We start from the raw sequence: 14,171 nt of genomic DNA on the forward strand, positions 1-14,171 counted from the left end.
TAAAATCCTTGCAGAAAGTAGGCATAGAGGGAACTTTCCTCAACATAATCAAGGTCATATATGACAAACCCACAGCCAACATCGTCCTCAATGGTGAAAAACTGAAAGCATTTCCACTAAGATCAGGAACAAGACAAGGTTGCCCACTCTCACCACTATTATTCAACATAGTTTTGGAAGTTTTAGCCACAGCAATCAGAGAAGAAAAGGAATCCAAATCGGAAAAGAAGAAGTAAAGCTGTGACTGTGTGCAGATGATATGATACTATACATAGAGAATCCTAAAGATGCCACCAGAAAACTACTAGAGATAATCAATGAATTTGGTAAAGTAGCAGGATAAAAAATTAATGCTCAGAAATCTCTGGCATTCCTATACACTAATGATGAAAAACCTGAAAGAGAAATCAAGAAAACACTCCCATTTACCATTGCAACAAAAAGAATAAAATATCTAGGAATAAACCTACCTGAGGAGACAAAAGACCTGTATGCAGAAAACTATAAGACACTGATGAAAGAAATTAAAGATGATGCAAATAGATGGAGAGATATACCATGTTCTTGGATTGGAAGAATCAACATGGTGAAAATGACTATACTACTCAAAGCAATCTACAGATTCAATGCAATCCCTATCAAACTACCACTGGCATTTTTCACAGAACTAGAACAAAAAATTTCACAATTTGTATGGAAACACAAAAGACCCCGAATAGCCAAAGCAATCTTGAGAATGAAAAACAGAGCTGGAGGAATCAGGCTCCCTGACTTCAGACTATACTACAAAGCTACAGTAATCAAGACAGTATGGTACTGGCACAAAAACAGAAATATAGATCAATGGAACAGGTTAGAAAGCCCAGAGATAAACCCACACACATATGGTCACCTCATCTTTGATAAAGGAGGCAGGAATGTACAGTGGAGAAAGGACAGCCTCTTTAATAAGTGGTGCTGGGAAATCTGGACAGGTACATGTAAAAGTATGAGATTAGAGCACTCCCTAACACCATCCACAAAAATAAGCTCAAAATGGATTAAAGACCAAAATGTAAGGCCAGAAACTATCAAACTCTTAGAGGAAAAGATAGGCAGAACACTCTATGACATAAATCACAGCAAGATCCTTTTTGACCCACCTCCTAGAGTAATGGAAACAAAAATAAACAAATGGGACCTAAGGAAACTTAAAAGCTTTTGTACAGCTAATGGAACCATAAACAAGACCAAAAGGCAACCCACAGAATGGGAGAAAATATTTGCAAATGAAGCAACTGACAAAGGATTAATCTCCCAAATTTACAAGTAGCTCATGCAGCTCAATAACAAAAAAACAAACAACCCAATCCAAAAATGGGCAGAAGACCTAAATAGACGTTTCTCCAAAGAAGATATACAGACTGCCAGCAAACACATGAAAGAATGCTCAACATCATTAATCATTAGAGAAATGCAAATCAAAACTACAATGAGATATCATCTCACACCGATCATAATGGCCATCATCAAAAAATCTACAAACAATAAATGCTGGAGAGGGTGTGGAGAAAAGGGAACGTCTTGCACTGCTGGTGGGAATGTGAATTGGTACAGCCACTATGGAGAACAGTATGGAGGTTCCTTAAAAAACTACAAATAGTACTACCATGTGACCCAGCAATCCCACTACTGGGCATATACCCTGAGAAAACCATAATTCAAAAAGAGTCATGTACCAAAATGTTCATTGCAGCTCTATTTACAATAGCCCGGAGATGGAAACAACCTAAGTGTCCATCATTGGATGAATGGATATAGAAGATGTGGCACATATATACAATGGAATATTACTCAGCCATAAAAAGAAACGAAATCGAGTTATTTGTAGTGAGGTGGATGGACCTAGAGTCTGGCATACAGAGTGAAGTTAAGTCAGAAAGAGAAAGACAAATACCATATGCTAACACATATATATAGAATCTAAGGGGAAAAAATGTCATGAAGAACCTAGGGGTAAGACGTGAATAAAGACACAGACCTACTAGAGAATGGACTTGAGGATATGGGGAGGGGTAAGGGTAAGTTGTGACAAAGTGAGAGAGTGACATGGACATATATACACTACCAAACATAAAATAGCTAGTGGGAAGCAGCCGCATAGCACAGGGAGATCTGCTCGGTGCTTTGTGACCACCTAGTGGAGTGGGATAGGGAGCGTGGGAGGGAGGGAGATGCAAGAGGGAAGAGATATGGGAACATATGTATATGTATAACTGATTCACTTTGTTTTAAAGCAGAAACTAACACACCATTGTAAAGCAATTATACTCCAATAAAGATGTAAAAAAATAATAATAATTATAAAACTATAGCAATGAAGACAGTACAGTAATATTGCCAGGACAGACATAGACCAATGGAACTGAATAGAGATTCCATAAAGAGACACACACACATACATTGGTGCTTCATTTTTCACAAGGGTGGCACTGTAGAGTCTTGGACAAAGGACAGTCTTTACAATAAATGGACTGGGCTGATTATCCATGCTGGGAAAAGATGGAATTGGGACTATACCTTATGCTATACACAAAAATCAATTTTAGGGGACTTGTAAAGTTAAATGTGAAAAGTAAAAAAAAAGCTACTAGTAGGTAATATAAGAGAATATCTTCATGAACATCCAGGGCAAAGATGTCTTAACACTAACCATGAAGGGAAAAAAAAAATAACTTGGACTAAATTAGGGATCTATACATCAAAAGACATTAGCAACACACATGAAAAACACAGCGTTAAGATTCTTAAGTAAATGACTCTTAAAAATAAATAATAAAAGATAAAAATTTACCACCCCACCCAAAAATGATCAGAAAACAAAGTCAATCTCTATGAGATTATTTATAGTCAATGAACATACTAACATGTGTTCAATCTCACTAGAGAATAAAGATAAATAAGAAATTTAACCTAGTAGATTGGCAAAGATGAAAATAAAAAAAATTAAATTTAGTATTAGCCAAGATTTCAGAACTTTCATAAACTTATGGTAGGAAATTAAATTGGACAAGTTTTCCAGAGACTATATGGCAATGTATCACAGAATCCCTAAAAAATATATCTATTCTTTGACCAATTATTCCACTTCTAGAAATTCATCCTAAAGAGTTTGGGATATGGAAATTTTGCAAAAGTGGATTTTCATCACTGCAATGCTTATATAACAAGAAGTTAGGAAATATAAGTCTAGCAATAGGAGATGGGTTAAATATGTCATGATAATCCATATAGAAAGACACTACGTCAAAATTATAAACAATGATTTGGATCAAGGATAACCACCTAAGATGTCCACAGGGGCAAGATGTAACATAAATGAGTAAAGAGGCTCTTTGGCAAACTGGATAGCACATGCGCCTTTTGAAGAGGGCAACTCAAATCAATTGATGCCAAGTAAGAAGTGGGGGAGGGTCTAGTGTTGTCAGTATACCTAATATTTTATTTATTTATTTATTTATTTATTGCTGTATGCGGGCCTCTCACTGCTGTGGCCTCTCCCATTGCGGAGCACAGGCTCCAGACGCGCAGGCTCAGCGGCCATGGCTCACGGGCCCAGCCGCTCTGCGGCATGTGGGATCTTCCCAGACCAGGGCACGAACCCACATCCCCTGCATCGGCAGGTGGACTCTCAACCACTGCGCCACCAGGGAAGCCCTATACCTAATATTTTAAAAGAAGTAGAAAATTGAAGTTTTTATGTGAAATCTCCTCATGTTTAAAAGTTGTCTATTGTTTAGAATTTTTTGAAAAAATTCAGTGACCAAATAAAATATGTCATTTATCGACTAGATTCAATTCAAAGGCTGAGAGCTCCAGTGTACATATATATATTATTGACATAAAAAGATCTCCACGATGTATTTTTATTGCTGTAAAAAGCCTGTTACAAAGCAGTTTATATAATATGATCTCATTTTTTGTTAAAAATGAAAGCACATTTTTATGTATAAAGAAATGCAAAACAGGGTCTAAGAGGTGTAAATCTAAATGTAATAGCGGGAGATTTTTATTTTTTATATATTTTTCTATTTTCGCATTTTTATATTGATCATTAATATTTTATTATAAGAAAATAGGATGAAGTTTTTTTATTTGTGGTTGTAAAGGAAAGAGTTAATAAGTTAGTTTAAAGTTTTGAGAATTAAATTAAAAATCAAAATCATTGAATAAATACTCTTGCACAAAATCTGGACAGACCAGAATTCAAAATCAGTTCTTCCACTTACTATATCAGTGGCCTTTGGCTTTCTCACCTACAAAATATCAGTGATAATACCTACCATCACCGCCTCAAATTCCCTGGATAATGTAAAAATTAATAAACAAAAATAGAATGAATATCTACCACTCTGCCTTCCTAGCATCACCAAAAGCTAAGTGGAGAGAAGGGGGCTTTTTCTAGAGAAGTTCAAGTTTGGAAAAAAACCAGACACTTGTAGAATATAATAATGAAAAAAGGTTGTATGTTTGTTTTTGCTATTCCATCAGGAGGTAAGACCTCTTCCCTGGCAACTTCTCTACTCTCAGAATCTAAAGCTCCTCTCTGCCCCACACCTCAATCCCTACCTATGAAGGATACCCAGCGCAGTGGAGCAGAGAGTGGCTGACACCAGAAGCAGCATTAGATGAGGTGGAATCATATCATGTTCTCAAGAATATTTGGGTACTAGAGCCTAAGTGTGCGTGCAGCCCCAGGATAAATGGAATAAACTAGAGAAGCCACTCTCAAGGATTGGATTTGACCCTCAAGTAAAGACATGAAAGAATATTCTTTGAAAGTTTGCCACCATTTAGCTTCTCTTCCCACCTCTCTGTAAAGACATGAATTTCTCCACATGGTACTCAGGGAGGTGAAGAGGTCCACAGGTGAAACCAACCAACTGGCTAATGCAAGGAGGGTTTTGTTTCTGTCTATATCACCTCATTTTCATCATAAGGGTCTTAGATATCTGCATTCCACTATTCCTTCCACTGTGAAGGGTAAGTATAATGGAGGGTAAAGACATTTTTCCAGGCTATTGTAGTACCACTGGAAACCTACCTTCAAATGAGCTCATGTGTCTTCCCAAGCGCCCAGTTTTAAACCTAGGGAGAAATATCATCATATCTGGTCCATGGAAATATCATACCCTGTAAGATATTTTTTATATAGTAACTCATTTTCATTATCATTCCTTTTTCAATTAATTCGCAATAAAAGAGAACAATAAAAGTGTTGTTTCATATCTTTACTCTCTCAGTAATGTGCAACATGAACATAATAGTGTTAAGAAGTCAGAAATAACTTAACACAGTTGCTATAGAAGATGTTTATATTTGCAAAATTTCAACAATGATCTTCCCTAGGTTCCCCCAAATTAGCATATTTGTTAACCAAATTAATTAAGAAGCTTTTCAAAATAAAAGCAATGTTTTAAATAGATATATTTTCATAACCATAGAACATTTAGTTCTGTTGGAGGTAACAAACATATTACACTCAAGTACTTTCTGAAGATATTAGGGTAAAAATGATCTGGATGCAATTATAAATGTACCCTAATTAGTCATTTGCTTCTTTTGTGTGTATGTTTTTCTGCATGTGTTAAAATTATATCATAGATACTTTGTAATTGGTTAGTCCTTAAATCATCACAATGTTATCTGACCCACAGAATTTATATCAGCTCAAGGTGATGATATGATATTGTTTGAACAATGTCTTTAAATTTAAATTTAGTGCTCAATTAAATGCAATGAAAGTCAAGACCTCCTAGCTGCCCATGTGTGTTATAGAAAATGAATGCTAAGATTCGCAGTTAGGAAGAATGAGACCTTCCTATAAATCACAACCTTGAAATTTCATAACTGAATATCGTTGTCACATCAAAATCCTAATTTCAACAGAATCTTCATGGTGTTTCAGAGTACCACATAAGTAGGTATAAGTTCACTTCAGATCAGCTTTTCCATTGAAAAGTAAACAACTACAGAAAACTTTCTAAAAATTGATTTTATTTAATAAATATTTTTAAAGAGTTCACTAACTGAAGACTTTGCCGATCTTCCCAGAAATTCTGATCATTTGTTTATCCTTCATTCACTTTTATTTCTACTGTGATTCTTAGGAATTTGTCTAATCTATATTTAATCTATTAAAACATCTATGCATGATAAATTTGGCTTCCTTCAATTATAAGCTGTGTTACGATCTCCAAATTAAATGATAAAGGTAGAGAAGTAAAATTAAACACAGCAACAGGTTATAGTGAAGTGCTCTTTAGAATTTCAGATTAACAAATTTGTCCCAAAATGATAAAGTAATAAGTTACTAAATGAATAATGCAACACAGAATAGATTTTAACAGCATCTCAATCTCTCTCTCCCGTCCCCACCTCCCTCAGTCTTTCTCTTTTGCTCTCTCTCTCTCTCTCCCTCTCTGTCTCTCTCTCTCTATCTCTGTCTCTCGCTCGCTCTCTCACACACACACACACATACACACACTTCCGCCCACATCCATACGTGAGTGTGTACACACATCTCAGAATTTTAAAACACTGCTACTAAAGGTTTTAACTTAGATAAATTAACTATGTTAAAATACTGACATTGTGAAAATATCTGTTTATGTCCAATACCCCAGAGAGGGCATCTTTCTGTGAACTTCTAAAAAGCTTAAAGAAAGAAAACCAGAAGGAAAAACCAGAGTCCTTGGCAGGAAGCCTGGGTGAAGGCGTGGCTGCCACTCAGGGTCACAGCTTCCCATTGTCCTCGCTGCTCTCCTTCTCCTCTATGGCCTCCAGGCTGCGCTTGCTCTTGGCCTCGGCACCACTGCTGGGGGCTTTACTAAGGCCACAAGACAAGCACGCCAGCTGGATCTGCTTCATGTTCTCTATAGCTTCATTCTTGGCATTCTTCAACAGATCTCCTTGGCCCTACAAACAGGCAGAAATAGACACCAAAGAAGAATGTTATGGGCCAGGCAGATCCTAAGTGACATCACTCTATATCCTTCATGCTGTTGCTCAGTGAGGAAACAGACTCAGACCAGAGAGCCCCCTTTTCCAACATCCTTTTCTTGCATTATTGAGGGTCTTTGCTCTTTAAGTCAAGGACCTCAACCTGAGCCTTCCCCATTGTCTCTGTAGTTGCTGGGAGCCTCTGGAGATTTCCTGTAGGAGGGAACACCGTCTGGGGACCCTTATCTGAATGTACCAAGGACAATCAGCCCTTCCATCACCAGGGTTCGAGACTACACACTGCTGTAACTCCTAACCCACCCAGCCCAGCATTCCTAGGCTTGGGAGGAAACAAGGGAAGAAACTCTTCCTCAAAGAACTGAAAATTAAATCATCTTCTTAGTGTAAAAGAGCTTACAAAGCAAATCTCTGTAAAGTAAATCACACACCCTTATGCTTGGTAAGCTGGTTTGTAGTATATTGGGTCATCGCTACAGCCTGCCTTTTGATAAATTCCTATTTACCCATGTTCTTTTCTATTATCCTGAGGACAATGTTCCCATCTGGCTGATGGAGAGAGGCTCCAGAGGCTTAGTGTGTCAATCAAAACAAAAAAGCAAACGAGGATCACAGGAAATCATCAGTTGTCAGTTATATCAGAGTCTGAGAAAGATCTTTTCCAATTATTTTTTTTCTTATTTTAGGTCATTGTTATAATGATCAAGTGTATATGCTGACACTAGCCCAAGGGGCTGAAGGAGTAAGTGTGGGGAAGCCAGAACACGTTTCCAGTGTGTACAGACAAAAGAGGAAGGAGTTCCGTCTCTCCCCTCCATTCTCACGACAATGCCTGAGAGTGTGACCTTGAAACTGGAGGTTACATGAGCTGCTGAAGAGTTCCTCTACAAAGAGAGACTTCGAGAAAAGGTAAGTCACCTATTTTATGCAAGGTACTTCATCATACACTGTTTGATCTCTTTAATTTGATGAAAGCTTTTACTTTAGGGTGTATGAGGACCCTAAAATTAAAAATGCATTGCATTAAAAATACCTTGGAATATTTCTTGCCTCAAAATCTGTACAAGCACTTGCCAATTCTATCTTATGTCATAAAAGCCTTCAAACAACAGCCTTTAAATATATGGGATGAATAAGTACAACTTTGCCTAATACTTTTGTTAAGGTGAACTTACCTCCAAGTACCTCAATCATGGATTGGGATTTTAGAAGTAAACTTGGAAGTTGTATAGTTTAGCCTTCTCATGAGGAGAAAAGAAGCTGAGCCTGATGAGGTGACATGACTGACCCAAGGTCACAGCTGGTTAATGACTGAGCTGGGACTTAAGTCCAGGTCTTCTGCCTCTCGGTTCAGTGCCCTGTTCCACACACCATGTTTATAATTTAGACTAAAACTAGAGACTAGAGAATGAACACTCTTTCAGATAGAGATGGACTTTCTAAGAGAAAAATATGCACGACACAAGCAGAACTTGGGGAGTATAGGCATAATGAGTCCCCTCTGCACGTTAAAAAAAGTCACATCCAGGCTTCCCTGGTGGCGCAGTGGTCGAGAGTCCGCCTGCCGATGCAGGGAACACGGGTTCGTGCCCCGGTCCGGGAAGATCCCACATGCCGCGGAGCGGCTGGGCCCGTGAGCCATGGCTGCTGAGCCTGCGCGTCCGGAGCCTGTGCTCCGCAACGGGAGAGGCCACAACAGTGAGAGGCCCGCGTACCGCAAAAAAAAAAAAAAAAAGGTCACATCCACTTTGAAAAATGCAATTCTGAAGTGATAATGATAATAATACAGCATAGAAAGTGCTCAATCTCTGCAGGCATTCTTCTTCATACTTTACAAATGTTCATTATTTGTCACAACATCCCCACAAAATAGGCTTTTTCTTACTTTAAGTTTACAATGAAAACAGAGGTCCAGAGTGATCCTCCTTCCCAGACTCACACAGCTGCTAAGTGGTGGAGCTGGGGTTGAAATAAAGTCCAGCAGTTGGCTCCAGAATCTGTAGTCTTAACCACTACATGATATGGCATCCCTTCAAGGCAAACTGTGAACTCTCAACAAAGCACAGTAAAGCCTCCCAGTCATTGTCACCCATGGAAACAACACGGATAAAAAGACAATCATTAACCAGGTGGCACAGTCGGACAGAACTTAGAGATGGGATCTACAGAGTCAGGAAGATAAGATGCACCAACATTCGTTGGCAGGGACAAAAGTCAGAGTATCTTAGTTTTGCTTTTAGCTCCAACAATTTCCCCCTGGGCCATTTTATCTCCTGTAAAAATGATGAAAATATTCTTCCGTCTTCCTCACAGTTTTAAAGATTACAAAAAATGTTGAAAAGCTATTTGTTGGAAATAAAAACAAAAATAAACAAATGGGACCTAATGAAACTTAAAAGCTTTTGCACAGCAAAGGAAACCATAAACAAGATGAAAAGACAACCCTCAGAATGGGAGAAAATATTTGCAAATGAAGCAATTGACAAAGGATTAATCTCCAAAATTTACAAGCAGCTCATGCAGTTCAATATCCAAAAAACAAACAACCCAATCCAAAAATGGGCAGAAAACCTAAATAGACATTTCTCCAAAGAAGATATACAGATTGCCAACAAACACATGAAAGAATGCTCAACATCATTAATCATTAGAGAAATGCAAATCAAAACTAAAATGCGATATCATCTCACACCAGTCAGAATGGCCATCATCAAAAAATCTAGAAACAATACCTGCTGGAGAGGGTGTGGAGAAAAGGGAACCCTCTTGCCCTGTTGGTGGGAATGTAAATTGATACAGCCACTATGGAGAACAGTATGGAGGTTGGTTTAAAAACTACAAATAGAACTACCATATGACCCAGCAATCCCACTACTGGGCATATACCCTGAGAAAACCATAATTCAAAAAGAGTCATGTACCAAAATGTTCATTGCAGCTCTATTTACAATAGCCAGGACATGAAAGCAACCTAAGTGTCCATCAACAGATGAATGGTTAAAGAAGATGTGGCACATATATACCATGGAATATTACTCAGCCATAAAAAGAAATGAAATTGAGTTATTTGTAGTAAGGTGGATGGACCTAGAGTGTGTCATACAGAGTGAAGTAAGTCAGAAAGAGAAAAACAAATACCGTATGCTAACACATATATATGGAATCTAAAAAAAAATAAAAAATGGTCATGAAGAACGTAGGGGCAAGAATAAAGACACTGACCTACTAGAGAATGGACTTGAGGATACAGGGAGGGGGAAGGGTAAGCTGGGACAAAGTGAGGGAGTGGCATGGACTTATATACACTACCAAACGTAAAATAGATACCTAGTGGGAAGCAGCCGCATAGCACAGGGAGATCAGCTCAGTGCTTTGTGACCAGCTAGAGGGGTGGGATAGGGAGGGTGGGAGGGACGGAGACGCAGGAGGGAAGAGGTATGGGGACATATGTATATGTATAACTGATTCACTTTGTTATAAAGCAGAAACTAACACACCATTGTAAAGCAATTATACTCCCATAAAGATGTTTTCAAAAAAAGAAGAAAAAAAAGCTATTTGTGATTTAAATAATCACAAGTAAACTATGCTATAAGGTGATATGAAAAGCAATTAACATACTCTATTACTAAAATAAGTATCTTGATAGTATGCATATTTTAATATAAATTTTACTAACTTGTTTAAAATGCATCTACAAGAGTCTGTTTTTACAGAGATATGTATATTGCTACTGCTTTTACAAGCACAAAGATTCCTTTAAAAAAACTGTATTAATAAACAGATTATACCCACACTCATTTTTAGAGTATTACTTTTAAGTGCTCCCTTTTCTTTTAGTGTTAAAATTTTCATCAGGCATTCTTAAAGCATAAAAAAAGCAAAATTGGCATCTTCCCTAATTGCAAGAGAGGAGTAAAACATGCAAAAATATCAGGCTTGATACTACTAATGAATAATGCTCTCACGTCGCTTTTCCTGCAGCAGGTTATAAAACATATCTAATTAATCAGCCAGAATATCATCTCATCGGTTCTGAGAAGTGGCATCCAGACCTAAATGTCAGACTGTGTCAGTTCTGGTAAATAGAAGTCAGTCTCTCTAGAAAACAAAGGCCAATTGGAGAAGACAGTTTGTGCCAGTGCACAAAAACAAAGGACATCATCTCCTGATAACCAGGAGACAACACGTCCTGGCTGCATGATACAGGCAGAAAAAAAAGTGGAAAAGAAATTAAGCTATTAACTAACAGAAGAAGAAAAAATGAAAGACTAAATTATGAAGAGTTTCCATTGAAACACTGATGTAAAAATGTTGTTTTCAATATTTTTTTTAAGAAGGAAGCATAGAGGTCATCTCTCTGTTCTGTGGTTAAACTCCTTGAGTCTTATCGATTAAGTTAGCAGAAGCAGAAAAGACTCATTCTAGGCAAAATTGTAAAGAGGGTGAAGTTTATTGTTAACAACCCCATCTTGGCATTCCTTTTCCGGGCTGACTTTTTCCCACCATGCATGCAGTGATTTCCGCTGACCAACTAGCATCCCTCTCTCTACTCTGTTACACTCCCTCTCAAACGCCTCCTAACTAGCCAGCTTATACCACATCTCCTCCCTCAAAACGCCTCTGTCCTGTGTATCATTTCCCACAAGACATATTAGGTACTCAGATCAGCTAAGCCACTTAAAGGTATTGGTGTGTAGAATGCATTTAAGGAGCAATATAACAGGGCATTTCTAAAGAATATGCTCAGAAATTCTCCTCAAACAGAGGTCTTGGGAGAGAGGCAGAAAGGAGAGAAGCCCAAGAGAATTCATTTTACTTGGTGGTATATAAATTGTAACATCTCCTGGGAAAATAAATCTGGGATTGTTATGGCCTGGAATGTAAAATTAATGGACAATTTGACCACTGAATACTCAACTTGAAAGAAATGTCAAGCTGTTGCCAACATTTCAATATACTAGCAATCTCATGGGAATTTTTAGTTTCTCTCCTCTGGTACTAGGGATGCTTCAGGGGGAAAAAAATGAGAAGGACTGCTTTAATCCAAAGAAAAGTAAGAGTAATAGAAAGCATCTCAGGCAGACTTATGCTGATGGGACAACAGGATTATCAGAAGTATCAACAGCAATGACTACCAATTCAGCCTCCACAGTTATTTGACTTCCAAATGTCACAGTCCATGGAAATCCCAACACATTTAAAAAGTAACATGGGCCTAGCCGCTCCAAGGCATGTGGGATCCTCCCGGACCAGGGCACGAACCCGTGTCCCCTGCATCGGCAGGCAGACTCTCAACCACTGCACCACCAGGGAAGCCCACTACAGAGATTTTTGAACCTAAAAATTAGTAATGATTAATGAATTTTTAAAAAAGGTGACATTAAGCATTCATAACCAAATCCTTCCAACATCATTAAATTGCAATTAAAATAAATCATCTAGAAATCAAGAAATATCTGATGCAATTAGATTGTAAATGGGACTGATATACTACCATACCACCACAATTTTTATTATTACTCATAAATTATTACTGACAATAATATGCTATCACAACACTAAACAGAGGCTAACACTTTGAACACTTAATATACTAAATGTAAACCAATTTGCACATATTATCTCATTATATCAAAACCGTAAAAGGGGCTAGAATTCTAAATGCGAGTTATCTATTAGTTATATATTTGTAAGTTATTTAATAACTATATTTTATAATCTATCAAAAGACATTTAGAATTTGTGTTATTCCTGTTCTTACTAAGAAGTGCAGTTTCCTTCTATAGTTTGAAAATAGTTTTGGCTACAATCTGGCAGAGTAACTTTCAAAAGACATTGACATCCATGGCTCTTAAAATACCCATTTTTCCCATGAACTGCCCTATCCCTTGTGATATTAGTGTATGAAAGAGTGGTCAAACATCATAACTAGTGTCCTTGTCACGTGTGAAGGAAATGTGTGGGTTGTCTCAGAGCACACCACAAATATTTAAAGCAGCTAATTGAGACTCTGGGAATGGAAAGGCCCTCACATATATACAGCTACGCGTATAAACAAATGCAGCTCTGTCACCGGGCAGGCGTGTATGGGTAGTTTTCAGCACACACTCAACGGCTGACTGAGTCCCCTGAAATTCGTCCCATGTGAGCGACCACACCCACAGCTAGAGCCACCCCTGGATAATACTGCGACAAAAGTCCACCACAGACAGCATGGTGGTATTAGCACCGCTTTATTTGTTCCAGCTCCATTTGGTGGACATGACCATGTTGTGGTGAGCTGTGTACTACCACCGTATTAACAGTTCAAAAAGCATGCTTTTGGGGAATCTCTGTATTATCTAAAGGGGGTAAATGTTTTGCTCCAAAGAGGCAGAAACAACTATTACAATGTCCTTCATTTGAGAAATTAAAATAGCAAATCAAAAATGTGTTGATGTCATGACAGATACATTTCTCTTGATGTTAGATTACTGGAATATTGGGTAAAACTATGCAAAGATGGCCTGGGATCCTTGCTCTCCAGAATGAAAGCCTGGTTTTGTAGGGAATGTATACAACATGTTAGCAAGAGTTACAGGCACAAAGATGTAGCCATTAGGGAAATTATGTACAAAATACCTCATCTGCACAAAAATAGAAGTTCTCATTGCATAAAGTTATTAAAACTCAGATTTATTATGTTTCAAGACCTTGTCCACCAAATATTTCAACTGCATTCTACTCACCACTTAAGAAGTTCAATTTTTACTCTATGAACTTTCAAGAAATATGGATGAATAGTTGTAGAGCAGTTCTGGTCTAAGAGTACTGACTTATTGGAGCTTCTTATGTTACTCTTCTCCTGAAACTCTGAACTCAAAACAGAGGAAAAGACACTACCTTTCAAATCTTTATCACATAATGCAATTAAACTATTTCATTTTTATAGGAACAAAAAGTGAATTACAATGGACATGTTTACCTGAGCCATTAGATTTTATACCCTTTATAAAGTTAAGTTTTTTAAGTTAGTTTTATGACTGATACATTTTAGTATTGGTCAGAAACTCCAATTAATCAGATATCTCTGAAGATTATGGAAAGAGAACATAAGTAAATATTTTTAATATCTGAGAATCTAGATCTGAAGGAAGAATAATTTACAAAATGTAGAAGATACTTAAAAG

General features: G+C 37.6%; 1 protein-coding gene across 2 annotated transcripts in view; it reads right to left on the reverse strand.

Annotated features, from left to right (window-relative positions):
- Positions 1-5,164: 5,164 nt before the first annotated feature.
- PLCL1 (phospholipase C like 1 (inactive)) overlaps positions 5,165-14,171 on the reverse strand; it is a 359,381-nt gene continuing 350,374 nt past the window's right edge. For both annotated transcript variants that reach the window (XM_029224961.1, XM_029224962.1), the window contains exon 6: positions 5,165-6,957. In XM_029224961.1, the coding sequence (XP_029080794.1) occupies positions 6,775-6,957 (183 nt within the window). In that variant the 3' untranslated portion in view covers positions 5,165-6,774. The remainder of the gene's footprint in view (positions 6,958-14,171) is intronic.

Source organism: Monodon monoceros, unplaced genomic scaffold (assembly GCF_005190385.1).
Source record: "Monodon monoceros isolate NGI ecotype Baffin Bay Population unplaced genomic scaffold, NGI_Narwhal_1 Super_Scaffold_16, whole genome shotgun sequence".
Classification (NCBI taxonomy): Eukaryota; Metazoa; Chordata; class Mammalia; order Artiodactyla; family Monodontidae; genus Monodon; species Monodon monoceros.